Raw genomic sequence first — 19072 nt, forward strand, 5'->3', positions numbered from 1 at the left:
AAAAGTTGAACCAACATAATTTAAGATTTATGTGGTAAAACTAATATTGAAACCTTTTATTTAAAAACAAACAAAAATTAATTAATCTATTGTATGAAATTAATTATTCGTTTTATTGAAGTTTGTGGGTGGATCAATATGCAGTTTATTTTAAAAACTAAAATTGTACCTTAAAAGGTGAAAAAATGAATATTTCTTGATATTATACAGACTGAAAAGCTTTTGATCTTTCTGAATCTTACGAGACGCATCATGCACCACAGAGACAGTAAAGTCTACCACCTGTACTACGTCTCTCTTAAGGTTCATACAAATCGGATGCTTTTCGATCTGTATAATATCATTTATAAAATGGGAAGAATCGTAAATTTTAAAAAAGAAAGTTTATGAAAGAGCGGACATATATGTATGGTAATAAAATTTAACAAATTTTAATAAAAATCACGTATTATAAATTGTATGATTAAATAAATATAAATCTTGAATATTAAAAAGTTGTCTAATTATTATTTCGCTATTTTTACGTAATATTTTGCAATTATTTAAATAATACATAATGTAGGCATTTGTATTTTACGAATTTACTTAAGTTATTTATTGTGTCAAAATATATAAAGATATAAATAGAGTGTTAAGTATTACTTTATTATAATTAAATATTTTACATACAAATTTTAAACACACATATAAATTATCAATCTTGAAGGATCCACATAATTTGGAAAATACTCATTAAAAGAAACATTTTTTGTCACAGCCAACATTCCTAATTTAAAAAGAAATGAACAGCAGTTTTTCAAACCTCAAAAGAATATATATCACAAAATTGCAAAAACGTTATTATTAAATATTAGTAGAAAGTAATTATTTTTTTTTTTTTTTGTGCTTAGTTAAGTATTTAAAATTAGACGGATTTTATGTCATTAGTCACATTCACCATTATAATTTAATTAATTGGACGTTCAAGATTAAACTGTAATAACACAATTTGCACAAGAAATTCAAAGGGGAGAAAGATTAGTATTAGCATTTATAAATAAAATAACAGGCACCTCGATGTTTGTAGATAATATCATTATTTGATCAATATAAATTTCTGTTTTAATATTTATAAAGAAGCGGATATATATGCATTCTACTTTATATTAAATTACTATGATAAAACAAAGTAGAAAAATTATGAGGAAGCTTACTAGTCACTGAGGTTTTTTATGGGATGTATTGAAATTATTTAAATTACTTACTGTGTATGTGTCACTAGTAAAACTTAAAAAATATATCTAGAGTGTTAAGTATTATTTTATTATAAGTTAAACATTTTACATACAAGTTATATACATACATATAAATAGTCAATCTTGAATGTTTCAAATAAATTTAGCCTTTGCATAACTTGAGAAATACTAATTTTAAATAACGTAAACATTATTTGTCACAGCCAATATTCCTAATATCGAAAAAATTAACAGCAGTTTTCAAAATGTCAAAAATTTAACTAACATTTTTTTTTAAATAAACAACATTTTTTACATTTACGAAAACCATATAAACCTATTATTTTTAAATATTCGTTTGCTGCAATTAAATATTTAAATTATTTTTTGGTTTTTCGGCCTAGTTAAATATGCAAAATTAGTCTTTGTGCTTTAAATCATTAGTAAAGTTATATTAACTATTATAATTTAATTAATATAATTTGGCATTATTTCCAGTAATAAAAATGTAAGAAACAAAAGTACAACTAATTCTAAAAGGAAAAACGTAATGTCAACCAAAAAGTCAATAAGAAAATTTCAGTTATAAATAAATTAAACAGAAACAATTCAATGCATAAAGAAGCATAATTATACAAAATTAACTTATTTATTAACAAAATAACACTAAATTTTGAGCAATTTTGAGTACGACAATTTTCAACACTGGAAATGATATCAGTAATATTAAGTAGCGCCTTATAATGAGCTGGAAAACTTTTGAAACGTCGGACGTCTCACAACATCTATCAAAACATCACCGCATTTAATATTTTTAAATAATCCGACCGCTTCATGATGTGTAAGTCCTTCGAATGATTTTCCATTTATTGATAACAGTTCATCACCTGGAATAAAGAAAAGCAAATTAATAGTGTCTTTGGATGAATTAACCAAACCAAATTGTTACCTTCTTTCAAGGTGCCAGCTTCAGCCGCCTGGCCTTGTTCGAATATCGTTTTCACGTAAATCCCCATGGGACCTCTGGGAGAGTCCTTGCCCCCCACCACCGAGAACCCCAGACTCTTGTAGCCCGGCCCTTTGTGGAACTTGACCGTCTTGTAAGGTGTGTTCTTGTGTTTCGGATTTTTCGTGTCGTTCGGTATTTTAATCGTTGCGTCGGTCGTGTACGAGAACTTCCTCATTCCGGTTATGGGCCTCGGTTTCGGATAGTCGTAGGGTTTCTTGAAGATTTCACCGTCGTCGTTTTGTTTCTTCTTCTCGCTGAAAGTCACGCGACTCTCCAGGTCGTCGTCGGTCTTTTGAGCGCCCGCCGTAATATCGTTCAGAGTCACCAGCCTGTCTGCCTTCCCGTCTGGCTTACCAGATGGCAGGTGTTTTTTACTGCTGCCGCTGGTCACCGTGTATTTCAGCACTGGCATATCTATAAAACTAGACGAACTAGTTCTTTTGTTGCTTTTCGTCGTCGATTTACTAACATTCGTGGTCGGCAATCTAGAAATGACTATTTCCAGTTCACCATTCACCGCCGCCAAATGTTTTTCCGCGAACGTGTACGGAGTGTTTTTTATTCGGGTGCCGTTTAGTTTTATTACTTCATCTCCCACTCTCAAGTTGCCATTCCTGCAAACAAACCAATTAACATCAAACGTCACTTAACAAACTAATTCAACTTACTTTTCAGCTGCCGATTTGGGTTCAATGTTTGCGATGGTGTAAGTTACAGCTGGTCCGTTTTCGTAAGGGGATATCACTACTCCAATGCTCTCGTTCCTCTCCAGTCTGAGTCTCACGCACTTGAACTCCCGTTCCAAAATCTTATTCGAGCTCTCTTTTGGCTTCATGCGAAAGTCCGCGCCTATTTTTAACTTGTTCAACTTGTCACAACACGCCTGACTCAAATCCTCTATGGACACTTTAAACTTCTCCGCCTTGCTGGGTGACTTCTTCAGTCTGATGCTCTTCCTTCTGGAGAACGTGTCCGAGTCTTCGCTGTGGGATCTGGACCGTTTTTTGTTGGTGAATTTTTTTAATGAACGTCCAAACTTTTTGGGCACGATCATTTCGTCGTCGTCCTCTTCGGCCGTGTCCGTGTCGTCGTTGTAGCAGCTCTTGGATGTCGATGGTTTAGGTAGGATCTCCCTTTTGTCGTTGCTGGACAAGTCGGAAAGTTGGGACTTGATGGAACCTCGTGGGGAATCCACGCCGGTTGTTCTGGTTGAGTCGCTGCCGTACCCACTTTCGTCCGACTTAATTTTGTTGGGCAACACTGGGGAGTGATTGGAGTTTCTTCTGTGGGGCATTATGAAATTGGTCAGGCTTGTCAAGCTTCCAGTTGACGATAATAAACGTGTAGGTTTGAATTCCGACTCGTCGTCCGACTTGGATGAAGATCTGATTCCGAATATGTTCCTCATTTTAAACCTCGATGGCTTGGAGTGATTTTTCTCTTCGTTGAGTATCTCCAGTCTGTTTTTGTTTTTGGGACTCTCGTTGGAGACCTGGGTAAAGAGCTTTTCCAGTTCCTGATTGTCGGGCTTGATCAACATCAGATAGTCTAACAGTTGCTGCTGACTCAACTCCAAGTTGTCAGTGGTGCTTTTGACACGTCTTCTGGACTTCGTCGGTCTTTCATTCTGTGGACTGTCGTTGACGTTTTTGTACATATCGTAGATCTTCCTAAGCTCAGCCTTGGACAGTTTGTCAAATCTGGACTCTTCACCATCGGAACCCAGAAGACTTTTCAGCGATTCAACTCGAGACATCCTCTTGGGCGAAACCCCGTCGTTTGGGGGGGTGGTTTGTTTATGGAGTGGCGACCATTGTTTGCGCCTCCCCGGCGTCACCTGCAGTATTTCCGAGGAGTCGCTACGCTTGAGCTGGTCCCACTTTTGGCCCACCATCTTGCCCCATGTTGATTTATCTACAAACGCAACAATTAATGTAATTCCACACTATAATCGTTGTTGCACTTACTTGATTTTGTTGATTCTGCGATGCTTTCGGAGCTTGGCTGTCGCGACGACTTCGAAAGACTGTCGGGTTCTGAGAGGGGTGAAAGGCTTACTAGCTGGGGATTCGGATCGGAACATCTTCGTTTAAATAATCTCATTTTCGTGTTTCTGCAAATTAAATTTCAAATCATCAGTTTACATTGTTTATTGCACGCGTTATTTGTTTATTCCTGTACCACATTTTGCTAATTATTTACGTGCGTTTATGGCGTTAAAAGTAGGTGCTTAAATTACCTTTGTTTGTCTCTGTTTGAATGGAGAAACAAAACAGGTAAAGGAGTTTTTATTCAATGAATATTTAAATCTTGATAATTTTATTCCAATTACAGAACGATAAATACACACTCATTAACATGAATAAACAATTATTTATATTGTTTTGAAACTTTATTTTACCGGTTTTTTTTCGTGACTTTCTAAAAATCAATTGACTGTATCAAAACAATTAAGGAGGAAGCACAAAATATTTTTAATCAGTTTCTTTAACAAGCGCAATGTCATCATATAGTTGCTTTGTGTACAAATTAATAATTACAAGCAAATAATGAAAACCTTACCAAAGATTGTACGTACAATTATTCACGCTTGACAAGTCCGTTGTAACACAAACAAAACTAGAACATGTACTTCAAAGATTTAGATCGCTAATAAATAATTAGACCGCATCATTTGACGTCTGATGAAAAACTCACGTTGCTTTTCGTATACAGTGAGTAATCACCACTATTTTATTTCCTTCCTGCCTGCACACAAACCGAATAAATTAATCATAACAATACATATGAACTCTAATCTATGATTAATTATTTTATCAAAGTTTTGGTCACTTATTGGTTTCATTCAGATAACCGGCGCCATTTACACAAAGATACCATATTCTGTGTTGTCTATTTTTAGTTTGACATTTTCTTGTGGTGCAGGGTGTCCCAACAAATTGGTTCATATGTCCACATCTTATTATTTTTACTTTTTATATTTACCACAAACCGCATTTTGAAATGTCTGGCCGTTTTTGAAATGTCTACGACAATTGACATTCTTCTTTTATTTATTTTTTATGTAAAAACTTCCTACACTCATTTTTTATCTAGTAAAAATATACATTATCTAAGACTTAACAATATTGTTTCTTATTGTTTTAAAGCAAATATTTGGTACTATGTATAAATGTGCCTGTAGAAAGTATTTTGTTATCTCGTAATTTACCAAAAATATCACAGTGTCTTAATTAGAGATAATTTAATTTGTCATAAATTATATATTTTTGAAAAATTTTTTGTTGTTTTTCAGGATTTTAAGGGCAAATTCAATTATAAAATAAAATTTACCACATAATATCTTGAAAATTTAAGGAAATATATTTTTTTAATGTCAGTATTTTATACTTCATAAAAAAGTGCTTGTAAGAAGTATTTTGTTATCTCGAACTTCTTCATAAATATTGTTGTATTTTAACTAGAGATAATGTAATATATCATAAATTACATATTTTTGAAAAATTATATTTTTTCGACATTTTAAAGGCAAATTCAATTATGGTTTATATTTGGAATAAAAAAGTGGCAGCAAAAAGTATTTTATCTAGAAATTTTCTAGAAATGTCGTTATATCTTAGCAAGAATTAATTTACTATAAAATTTTAGAATTGGAAACAAAAAGGTGCATGTCGAAAGTAATTTATCTGGAAATTTATTAGAAATATCACCGTATCATAATTAGAGTTAATTTAATATGTCATAATATATTTTTGAAAAACTTGATGTTTTTCGGGACTTTAAGGGTAAATTCAATTGTCGTTTCCATTTGAAATAAAATGTAGCACATAATATCTTGAAAATTTATGAAATATACTTTTTTAAGTTAGTATTTTATACTACGTAAAAAGTGCTTGTAGAAAGTATTCTGTTATCTCGAATTTCTCCATAAATATCGTTGTATTTTAACTGGTGATAATGTAATTTATCATAAATTATATATTTATGAAAAATTACATTTCTTAGACATTTTAAAGGTAAATTCAATTATGGTTTATACTTGAAATAAAAAAGTGCCAGTAGAAAGTATTTTGTTATCTAAAAATTTTCTAGAAATGTTATATCTTAGTAAGAGTTAATTTACATAATATATCACAAATTATCAAATTTTGGAATTGGAAATAGAAAAGAAGAAGAAGAATATCACAGTATCTTAATTAGAAATAATATATTTTTGAAAAACTTGATATTTTTCGGGATTTTAAGACCAAATTCAATTGTGGTTCCATTTGAAATAAAATGTAGCACATAATACCTTTAAGAAAATATATTTTTTTAAAGTGAGTATTTTATACTATGCTTGTAGAAAGTATTCTGTTATTTCGAAATATTTTACAAATATCGTATTTTACTTACATAATAATAATTATATATTTTTCAAAAACTATATATTTTCGACATTTTAGAAGCAAATTTAATTGTGGTTTATGTTTGGAATAACAAGTGTCAGTAGAAAATATTTTTCATCTAGAAATTTTCTAGAAATGTCGTTATATCTTAGCAAGAGTTAACTTAATAAAATTTATCACAAATTATAAAATTTTGGAATTTGAAACAGAAAAGTACTTGTATAAAGTATTTTATCTCAAAATTTATCAAAAATATCACCGTATCTCAACTGGAGATAATTTAATATATCAATTATGTATTTTTAAAATTTTTTTATGTTTTTCGGGATTTGAAATAAACAATATCTTGAAAATTTAAGGAAATATACTTTTTTAGAATCATTCTGTTATCTCGAACTTTTCCAGAAATATCGTTGTATTTTAGCTAGAGATAATGTAATATACCATAAATTATATACTTTTGAAAAAAAAAAAAAAAACATGTTAAAAATGACACAAACAGTTTTTTTGTTGTTCACTTTTTTACTAATTTATTTATTGGTAAATACATGATTAAAAATTATTATTATTAATTAATAGTCGATTAAATTTATTGTACGTGCGAAAATTAATTTGTTGCGGCCGCTTTACACGTATTGAATGTTAATGGTAAATTTCTAGTTGCGGTTTTTGCGGTTGTGCAGTTTTATTAATTTACAAGAATTTAGATGTAGGAATGCAGGAAAACGAAATCGTTGGGGATTTATCAGATTTCGACAGGAGTGTACAACATTAAATAGAATAGACGATGATTAAATGGAAATAAATATTGCTATCATCCGGGAGATAAACAATAAATAAAATATGGTTGGTTGGGTACATCAAGAAATTATGGTTGTGGGTTAGGAAAGTTGGCATTTAAAGGCGATTGGTATTTAAATGTATTGTAAAAATGAACTTATTACCATCATAATTTAAGGTGTAGAATAATTGATTGCCAGTTTATAATTGAACGTGGGCGGGGTATCACAATAACTACAAAATTGTGCATGAGCTTATGTTTAACACGTATTCAATTAGTTTTTAGACTTCCTATATTATCAGTGGATTTACGTCGACCACGCACTCGGCATAAAACTACCTAATAACATAAAATCCACAAACATCCTGTTCAAGATTATCATAATTGCACTAGATATGCAAGATGTTACACATTTAGGATGGATTCGAGGCACTCCGATCTCGATCACCATCAACCGAATCGCCACTTGGAAATTACAACCTTAGTCAATATTTTTACACCTACAAAATTGCTTTTTTTAACTGGATAAATAACTGTTCTGTATAAAACACGTTGGCGAAACGTATTAGTCAATGAACATTATCGTGACAACAAAATATTGTCGGGCTGATGTCGCCATACATGTCATCTAAATCATATTCAAATTAACAGTGATGAAAAAATGTATGGAATATTTATTTATTTGTTACAAATGTTACTTAATGTTTTCCCTAATCTGTTGGAAACCTGAACAAATCTAATTGATATAATAACACATCTGACAAAAGTGTACTTACTCCATTTGAAAGAGAAACTCTCTTATAAAATTTGTTTTTTGGTTCAATTTTAAATTTTTTTTTGAATTGTAAAGCATGAAAATGTCTTATTTTACAACAATATAGGAATTTTATATATAATAATAATTTTCTAATAAATACTATACTTACAGTGGTGGAAAAAAGTATGGTAAATTTATTTGTTACGTTGAAAGTGACCAAAAATGTTAAGAATTTAAGTACAACTGATTCCAAATAAAATAATATACACCATTACAACAGATATGAAAAATCTCAGGGGATAAAACTCCAATTTTTAAAAATATACCATACTTTTTTCCGCCACTATAGATACAAAATTATTCGTTTGATCCAATTTGATTGAATAAAGTGACCAAACACCATTAAACACAGTTATCCAAATTATCACCAAAACTACACTTTAGTTTAGTTTAATCAAATGTTTACAACAAACTTTTAGTAAACAATTGCGATTTCCTTGAAGGGAAATCATCTAACCACCTGATCTACATACGCAATTCATTCGTTGCGACACACTTATCGTAGTAAAATAAAAAAAAAAAGAAACACAAATATAAAATTACCATTAATGACTACTGGCCGTTTATCAGAAATTAATTACATTTACCAGTTAACATTGACTGAGCTGATTTACAAGTGTGTTGAAATATTGTTATAATTCAATATAATTTGCTTGTATTGTTACATTTATTTATTTGTCATTGTGCAAGAAAAGATATTAAGATATACGATACCCCTACGTGTATTAAATAAAGCGTGAATTCGCAATTATCAAGATGATTTTACCCGTAAATGTGTTCCTAAAGATTAAATTGCATGTGTTATTTGTTTATAGAGTGGAAACGAAATTTATTGTGAATTAATAATTTTCGTTGTGCCATTATGGATGCAATTAAGGTGGTAATGGAGGAATGGAAACAGGTCCTCCACGTTGATAATGGAAAAAAAGTAGTAATTGGTTTTTAAATTAATTTTTGCGGGTTTATTCTACGTTTAAAACAATACGTTAGTAGTAGTGTTGTAAAAGTGACAATGTTAAAGGCGTAATAAATATAAATTCCTGCGGGCTTAATTAAAAACTCTACAATTAATTCTGATTGTAAATGTAAATGTCTAAAACGATATTTATTAACAATAGATTACTATTTAAAATAAAAAGATGCAACAAATACATTAAAGAATACATTTATTATAATTATTTTTTTAATATAGTATGTAAAAAAACAAATAATTTACATATATAAAAAATAGACAGCAGAAATAAGAATAATGTGTCAATGTTAATTGATTGACTTGTACTGTCCGACAATGCTAAAAATTCTAAAATAAGTTCTGATGTAATGGGAATTCAATATTAATTACGAAGTAATGTAACAATAGCCTAGATTACACATTTTGGATTAATTCACAATTGTCTAAAATAACTTAATAATCATCTAACATAATTCATGTACATAATATGATATTTAATATCAAAAACTGCTTTAAATAGACCTCAAAAGCAAAATACAGTAAATATCTCAAGTAGATAATTTATTTAAAACATTTTAAACAACTAGAACAAGTGTAATAAAGTGTGTATTAATATTTATTAATTATAAATCAGTTCCAAGCATATTTTTCGGCAATGTAAAAATTTTGAAACATCTAGAACAAGTGTAATGTTTAATAATATATATATTAATTATGATTCACTTCCAAGTATATAAATAATAAAGATTATTTCCTGCAGTTTTATTTAAAAAACAACTAGTACAAGTATAATGTCTATTAATATTAATTAATTGTGATTCATTAGCAAGTACATTTTTCGACCAATGTTAAAGAAGTAATAAAGGTTATTTCCTGTGGATTTATTTAAAAATTCAACAATTAATTCAGATTGTAAACGTAAACATCAAAAACTGTATTTATTAATATTTATATATAAAATATGTAACAAACAATACCAGAAAATGCATTAAAAAATTAAATTAGTCAAAATTTTATAAAATAATTTAGCAAGAGGTTTAATTATTTAACAATTTATGTATTATTATATATTTTTTAATTAAATTGTCTACTTTAAGTAGATTTCAAAATATAAAAATATACGCTATATCTTAATATATTATTGTCAATTTTGAAATAAATGTAAAAAACTAATTTACTTATATAATTACATATAGTTTATTTAAAAAATTTTAAACAACTAATACAAGTGTACATTTTTCTACCAATGTTAAAGAAGTAATGAAAGTTATTTCCTGCAGTTTTATTTAAAAACTCAACAATTAATTTTCATTGTAAACATCAAAAAAGGTATTTATTGACAATAATTTAATATGTAAAACGAAATAATGTAACAAATAATACCAGAAAATACATTAAATAATTTAATAAAAATTAAATTGGTCAAAATCTGCAAGAACATTGTTTTCTAGAATTGTATTGTAAAAATTTTATTTAATTTAATAGGAAGTTTAATTATCTAACAATTTGTGTATTTATGTATGTTTTTTAATTTAAATGTCTAATTGTAATTCGATTTCAAGTCATAAAAAAGCTCTATATATCTCAAATTATTGTTATTATTTTGAAATAAAAAATAAAAAATTGAAAATAATTGAAATTATATAAAATAAATTAATAAGAAATTTAATTATCTAACAATTTATACGTTTGTATATATTTTTTAATTTAAATGTAGATTTAAAAATATAAAAAGTAGGAAGTTTAATTATCTAATAATTTGTGTATTTATATGTTTTTTAATTTAAATGTCTAATTTTAAGTTCATTTCAAGATATAAAAAAGCTCTATATATCTCAATTTATTATTATTTTGAAATAAAAAATTGAAAATAATTAAAATTATATAAAATAAATTAATAAGAAATTTAATTATCTAACAATTTATGCGTTTGTATATATTTTGTAAATTAAATATAAGTTTCAAAATACAAAAAAATACACTCTATACCCTTAAATTTAAATTTAAATGTAAAATATTAAATTATTAATGTAATTATTAGTATAATTGTATTGTTAGTACAACTGTAATGTCTATTAATATTTATTAATTGCGATTAATTTACAAGTTAATTTTTCGACTAATGTTAACGAAGTAATAAAAGTAATTTCCTGTTGTTTTGTTTAAAAATCTCAGTATTTATGTATTTGTGATTGTAATCATAAAGGTCAAAAACGATATTTATAGTTGTTAATAAATATCGTTATTGGATTATTGTTAATTCAATATTTTAAAGAAAATGCTGTAACAACAAATACATTATATGTATATATTTTTAATGTTTTTAACAGCCTTAAAATAACCCAATATCTCAAGTGGATTTAAGATTATTAATTAAAATAAAACTAAATAATTTAGTATCATTATCAATAATTGATTTAAACATTTTTGTACAACAAGTGTAATGTCTATTAATATTTATTAATCATTCACTTGAAAGTACATTTTTTTACAATATCACTGTATTAAATATTATTTTCTGTAGTTTTAAACATCAAAAACAATATTAGTAACAATAATTTAATATGTAAAACAAAAAGGTCTAACAAATATAATATAAAATATTCGAAGCACTCAATTGTTTAAAATAATTTGATTAAGAAGTTTATTCACCTTTATAATCTGTATATATATATGCTTTTGTAAAATTAAATATCTATTTATATTTAAGTGAATTTCAATAGATAAAAATACACTCAACATCTTCTTAAATGGATTTTATATTATTTTTGGATAAAATATCAGAATAAAACTAAATTATTTACATATTTAATACAAATTCAGGTGATTTATTGAAAAAATTCTAACAAGAGCATTCGTATCATAATTTAGGAATAACTCAAAGCACATTTCATAAAAAAATAATTTAAAATTTTTGCTTAATATTCAAATGTTTTAACATTAATGTCCTTGCATGAAATTCGAGTAATTTCCTGTTAGTTTCGTTACCTGCCCACAGACCTAATGTTTCGTTATGTATCATTGATTTGTTTTTTTTTTTGATAATTTATTCATTGAAAATAGGTTTTAATTGCGTGACATGTGGTCGATTAAGGCATTAATTCTCCACGGTCCGCTCATACGGTTCCCAGAAGACGATCAGTAAAAATAACTGAACATCAATCCCAACGCGTCCATCGGTTTTGTTCTTCGCGTGTCAATTTCGCCACGAACTTCGCAAACGCAAAGCGGGGAAAGTCGCCGACAGCAGGATGCGATTTTTTCAAAACTTTTTCCAGCGGGAAAGTTAAATACGCCAAACCCAACCGGTTATTAGCGGACAATTATTTAAGGAAGCCGCATTTGGGTCGCAATTTTCAATGATTCGTCGCCGTTAATGGAAATCTATTTATAATTGGCCAACGAAGATGTTTTTCTTGCGAAATTCCTATGACCAACGTTTTACGGCCGCGTCTATTAATAAGGCCGGGGCGGTATGGACAATTTTAATTTTAACCTGTACAGGAAACACCGTTTTTTACTTCTCCGTTCTGTGCGTAAATTATAAATAACGGCGCGGGCGCACGCTTCCCTCTCTAATAACTGAAAATAAACAATTAAAATGTGCGAATGCCCGATTTAAAATAAACAGTACGTGGACGAATATAAACGGACGACAAACAGGAAATACTTTTGGCTCCTACTTCTCGCCACATTTCGGAGTTTCTCCCGCACCGAGGCCGATTTTCTATCTAATTATTTAAAAATTTTGTCCTTGTTCACCAACCGAGGCACATTTCCTTTGTGTACTTTCGTTTTTAATCCAGTTTGCGGCTCCGAATTTGCTTTAATTGGAATAATTGTTGGTAAACCGTCCGATTTATTGATAATTACCATCGTATTTATGCGACGTCATTATTTATAAATAATAGTCTTACTATATTCCGAAAATAGAATATGATTATGGTTGAACGTGCGTTCTGTTGACGTTTCGAAAATTAAACACCGATCAAATCAAAATACTCACAAGGAATGGAACAGATGCATTTTTTTTTGGTAACAAACTGTGACACGCTTATGTAACTATACTTTGAATATTGGAAACGTATTGTTTGTTCGTTATCTTATTTGTCAAAAGTTTTAACAATATATTAACATATGTTTAAAAAACCATTGGTCTGTGTGTGTGTATTTTTAGGAAATTGTATATCTCCTTTTGGGAAGTTTTACTGATTTTGCGGTATTGTGTTTTGTTAAATATAACTAAAAAAATTGTATTTTTAGAACTGACGAAACAGTGCGCAAAGTAATATTTTCTAAATTTTGCTGACTATATACTGGAAATAAAATGGTGTAAAAATTATAATTTAAATGTCGATAAACATAAATAAGAGATTAATTAGAAAATACTTTCACTCGTAATTATATTTTAACAGTAATATTTTTATAAATTGGTTGAATAATAAATAGATAAAAGCAACATTACAAATTTTAGTAACAAATATAAAAAATATTAGATATAAGTGTACAAAATTAAATGACAAATAGATTCAAAAAATAAATAAATAAATAGAAACAAATTATTTTAAATAATTCACATACAATTTATAAAATTTTATTATCTGCTTTAAAGGGCTGTAAAAAATGAAAATAAATACAATATTTCATATAGAAATAAGAATAATAATAAAATAAAATATGAAATTGACTAAATATTCTGTGATAAAAAATATTCATAATTTTAATTTAATAATAAGCCTAGAAAATATGAAAAATATAAAATAGTATACAAAAATATAATTTTAATGTCCTCATACATAAGTAAAAAGGTTCATTAGAAAATACCTTATTAATTTTAAAAATAAATTATTTAAAATATTTTATATACATTTCATTAAATTGGCATGCAAATGATTATAAATATATTTTAACAGATTTTCAAGTAATATTTTAATAAATTAATATCAAGTTTTTGATAAAAATAATATTGTTAATTTTTAATGACAATTACAAAAATATTAGAAATATGATATACAAAAAAATATAATTTAGATATCGAAAAACATTAATTTTCATTATCCACTTTTGTTTACCAAAATATCTATCTGATCAAACCTGTGATAAAAATATTTCTAATTTTTATTAATAAGCCAAAAAATATTACAAATATAAAATAGTATACACAAATATAATTAAAATTATGATTTTTAACAGATTTTTGAGCTATATTTTAATATTAAAAATATTTTTAATTTTAATAGACAGCCTAAAAAATATTAGAAATATAAAGTATAAACAAAAAAAAATATAATTTAAAATTCCATAAGTGAAAGAATTCATTAGAAAATACATTAAAAGGTAATATTTTAATAAATTGATTATTGATATTAATTGATAAAATATCAAGGCTAAGATAAAAATAATATTGCCAATTTTTAATAACAAATATAAAAATATTACAAATATATAATAGATGTCGAAGAATATTAATTTTCATTATCCATTTTTGTCTGTCAAAAAATGAAAATAAAAATATTTAACAGATTTTCAAGTTGTATTGTAATAATTTGACTAAATATTAAGTACATGATAAAAATATTCTTAATTTTTAGTAACGACCATTAGAAATATAAAATAATAAATAATATATAATTTGGAAGAATATTTTAACAGATTTTCAAGTAATATTTATAAATATATAATATTAGAAAAAATAATTTAAATGTGCAAAGATTTAAAAAGATGTAACATATACAGTAAAAAATATATTTAAAAATTTGTCAGTCACAATTGTCTAAAATTATTTAATTAAGAAGTTTGACTATTTAAGATATTTTTATGAACATTTGTTTAATTTAAATATGTACTTTCAATACCTGTTACCTGAGTCTATTATAAAAGTAATATTGTCTATTTTTAATAACAGACATAAAAATATTAGAAATAAGATAGTGTATAAAAAAGAAATATAAATAACAAGATGTAACAAATGCAGTAGAAAGCATATTTAAAGATTGTAGACAGTGACAATTGTCTAACCATCTAAGGTGCATTTTTTAAAAATCATTATCATTATTATATTATAACTAAACAAAAATATAATAACGTATATATATAAACGTAAGATAATATTTTGAGTATTAAAATTGAAATATGACATTTAATCACTGCAACTCATCACCTTGACAAATCTATTATTTAACTTGCCAACCTACATACATTTTTAATATATTTAAAAATTGGCTATAAATAAGTCTATTATTTAAAGTAAGAGTATAAATTTTTATTAACAAGCATACAAAATATTAGAAATAAAGGGTAATAAATGAAAAGAAGTAACAAATGCAGTAGAAAGTACATTTAAAAAATTTTAAACAATGACAACTATCTTATCATTTAAGTTACATATATATTTTTATAATTCATCAACCACTTTATATATCTCCTAAGAAAAACACGTAACTAAACAAAAATAAACAAAAAAAATTTTACTTGTCTTCTTTCGACAAACTTCCATGAATATTTACTGATTTTAATTTACTGCAAGTATATTTTATTTTAAGAACTTTACTTTCAATAAACTTAAGATAAACTAGACAAAACCATTACTTAACTTTTCAACCTACATAAACTTCTAATGGTATTCGATGTAATAATTTCAAAAATGGACCATTAACAAGTCTATTATATAAAGTAATATTGTAAATTTTTATTAACAAGCATAAAAATGTTACAAATAAAATAGTGTATTATAAGTAATATAACAATAAAGTAACAAAAAATTCATTTAAAATATTCTAAACAATGACAATTATTTAATTAAGAGGTCTAATCACCTAAAGTACATATTTTTTTTTTAAATTTTATTGTCCACATTATATTACTTCCAAAAAATAAAATAAAAATACAATGTCTCAGATGGGCTTAAGATCAATTTAACAATATTGAACAATTTACATCAATATTTGCTGATTTTAATTCACTGCAATTTTTTATATATTTCTGTGTAACTAAATGAGAAGAAACAGAAAAACATTACTTAACTTCTTTTAATAAACTTAATATTTTGAACCTTAAAAATGAAGTATGACAACATAACTTGACAAATCCATTATTTAAAATTTCAACCAACATAAATTCCTAATAGTTTTCAGTTAACAATTTTAAAATGGACCATTTCTATTATTTAAAATAATATTGTAAATTTTTATTGACAAGCATAAAAATATTAAAAATAAAATAGTGTAACAAATCAGAAAAAATACATTTAAAAGATTGTAAACAGAGACAATTTTAACTCCCAAAAATTAAGAATAAATACAATGTCTGAAATGGCTTAAGATCAATTTGAACAATTTTCAACAACATTTACTGATTTTGATTCAAAGAGGAAGACAAATCTTCGTTAAAATTCCTTCATTAAGCAAAAGATAATAAATTGAGCCTTAAAATTGAGGTATGACATTTGATCATCACCTTGACAATTCTATTATTTAACTTTTCAACCTACATGCATATATTTTATAGTGCAACAGTTTTCAGATGCTATTTATAAAAAAATCACCTATGCAAAAATTAACATTTCATTGATGATTTATCGATTTTCATGCACACATTGTATTGTTATTAGAAATCTAAAGAGCATAAATAATACATTTAAATAAAAAGAGTGTAACAATCGCCTTGTCTTGTTTAAAAAAAAAAACGTGTTTTTTAAATTGTTTACATGTCTTGAATGTTGAGGGATTTAATAAAGTCGATAAAAATGTGCGATGAAAAATCATCCGCACATTTTATTACATCGCCTCACACATTTAATACATTCCTGAGGACATATAAATGAATGTCGCCGTCAATTTTTTCACATGCACCGCAAAAAGAACGGCGACTGTTAATCCGAATAAACAATAACAACAAAACGTAGCAGGACCATTAAAAACCACCGCTTCGCATATTTGCGATTCCGTCACAAAATAAATTCAAATTCGAGGAAAACGTGAACAAACTGCAAACCGTTCCCGTGTGACTCGAAACGCCAAAAGTGAGCGATCGTCGAAATAAACATCACCTACGTACGGACTTAAGTCCAGTGTCACATCGCGGATCAAAAAATGTATTTTTGAACGGTGCTCACCGTGCTTCGTTGTGTTTTCCGTGCGGGGTCCCAAACACACACAAAAAAAAATATATATAATCAGTCAGTCCATCACCAACAACGTCCACGGGCGAACCGACAATGATGATAAATAAATAATAATAACACCGGTCGTAGCGTTTATTTACTGCGGTAGCGCTTCAATGTTCGACTGATCGAGTAGACGAAGAATGGAGTGAAGTGCTCGCCCCGCCAATTCTAAACATTCTCATTCTCATTTGCCCGAGAAGGATACTAGATTCTTTGGATAATTATGCGCCGCTCAATTATTGCATAACTGGGAAACAATCTGTTACTTACTATTTGCATTATTTCGGTTTTTTTTTCCGCTTGGTGCCGTGAACGTGCCGTTTGGCGTTGCTCCATGTTTGAAATATTTATTGGAATAACTATCAATTATTTATTAAAATTGATGTTCTATAAAACATATTATTTTATAAAAAGTCTATTAAAAACATGCACTTGTTTTATTAACTTTAATTATTAATAATTTAAAATAAAATACAGTTGATATATTTGAAAAAAATATATTATGAAAAATATAATTTAAAATTTACAATAAGAATAAATTTTTTTTATTTTATATTTATATTTTATTATTTTTTAAAGAGATTTTAATTATAATTGGTTGGTTTTTAAATTATTTTTTAAAATTAAATTGTAAAAATTTATTATTTTTCAGTTTTTTGTAACAATATTTAATTTATCTATATCACAAATAATTCTTAATTTATTTATTTAGAATTAACAGTAATAAAAAATAAAATGTAGTACTTGTGTTGGAAACATCAAAAATAATTATTTTAAAATTTCGAAAACTGAAATTGTTTTTATTGTTATTTAGATTTACATATTTTTTATTATTTTTTAAGTGGTATAATTTGATTTACTCTTTTTTATATCATATCACTTGAAATTTATAATTAAATTATAATAATAAAATAAAAATAATAATAATAGAATAAAACCTAGATTTATTAACATTTTTATTATTATTTTTTTTTAATAGATTTCAACTATATTTTGTTTTTAATATTTGTTTTTTAAATTAAATTTTCATAATTTTACTTTTCTATCATTCTTACAATGAAATTTTGAAAATCTATTATTTTTACTCTTTTTACAGTACTATAGTTATATTATATATTTTTTATAATTTTTAAAATGTGTAACTTCATTTACGTTTAAATTATATTTCAATTTTATATTATTTTTAAATTAAATTTATGACTTAATATATAACATTAATTAATTAAGATACTTACATTATTAAAAATAAAATATAATATTTATAAATAATTATATAAAAAAAATTAAAATTTATAATTCTTTTAATTTAATTGTACAAACATTTTTAATATTTTTTCTTTAACTATATTTTATTTTTACATTATTTTTTAAATTAAATTATAAGATTTCTTATTATTTTTTTAACAAAATTTTGTAATTTATGTGGTTACATTATTAAAAAGTAGAATATAGTATGTAGAATTAATTATTTTAAAAATTTTAAAAGCAATAATTCTTTTAATTTAATTTTACAAATATTTTTGTTATTTTTTCTATATATACTATATTTTGTTTTTTTCATTATTTTTTATGTTAAATTACCATAAAATTACACAACAAAATTTTGTAAATTTATTATTTAAAACTTTTCTATTTTGTCACTCAAAAATTTTAATTAATTAATTAAATAAATAATAAAATATAGTGCCTATGTTGAAAGAAATTACAAAAACTATTTTATAAATTTGCAAAACTGTAATTGTTTTAA

General features: G+C 26.1%; 1 protein-coding gene across 1 annotated transcript; it reads right to left on the reverse strand.

The window, feature by feature from the left end:
• Nucleotides 1–1281: 1281 nt before the first annotated feature.
• LOC109609449 (uncharacterized) lies at nt 1282–17475 on the reverse strand. Its single transcript, XM_020026111.2, has 5 exons — nt 17275–17475; nt 4191–4336; nt 2892–4137; nt 2164–2837; nt 1282–2101 (listed from the first exon to the last, which is right to left on the reverse strand). Exons 2-5 carry the CDS (start codon nt 4324–4326, stop codon nt 1953–1955), a joined length of 2205 nt encoding a protein of 734 aa, XP_019881670.2. The 5' UTR covers nt 4327–4336; nt 17275–17475; the 3' UTR covers nt 1282–1952.
• Between the last annotated feature and the right edge of the window lie 1597 nt (nt 17476–19072).

Source organism: Aethina tumida, chromosome 1, assembly GCF_024364675.1.
Source record: "Aethina tumida isolate Nest 87 chromosome 1, icAetTumi1.1, whole genome shotgun sequence".
In the NCBI taxonomy this organism is placed as follows: domain Eukaryota; kingdom Metazoa; phylum Arthropoda; class Insecta; order Coleoptera; family Nitidulidae; genus Aethina; species Aethina tumida.

Excerpts from the sequence above, each read along its gene's own strand:
- LOC109609449 (XM_020026111.2), bottom strand. The coding sequence starts at position 4,326 with ATGAGATTATTTAAACGAAGATGTTCCGATCCGAATCCCCAGCTAGTA. Across the intron at positions 2,838-2,891 it reads CCCAAATCGGCAGCTGAAAA|GAATGGCAACTTGAGAGTGG; the intron begins GTAAGTTGAATT and ends GTTTGTTTGCAG. Across the intron at positions 2,102-2,163 it reads AGCTGGCACCTTGAAAGAAG|GTGATGAACTGTTATCAATA; the intron begins GTAACAATTTGG and ends TCTTTATTCCAG.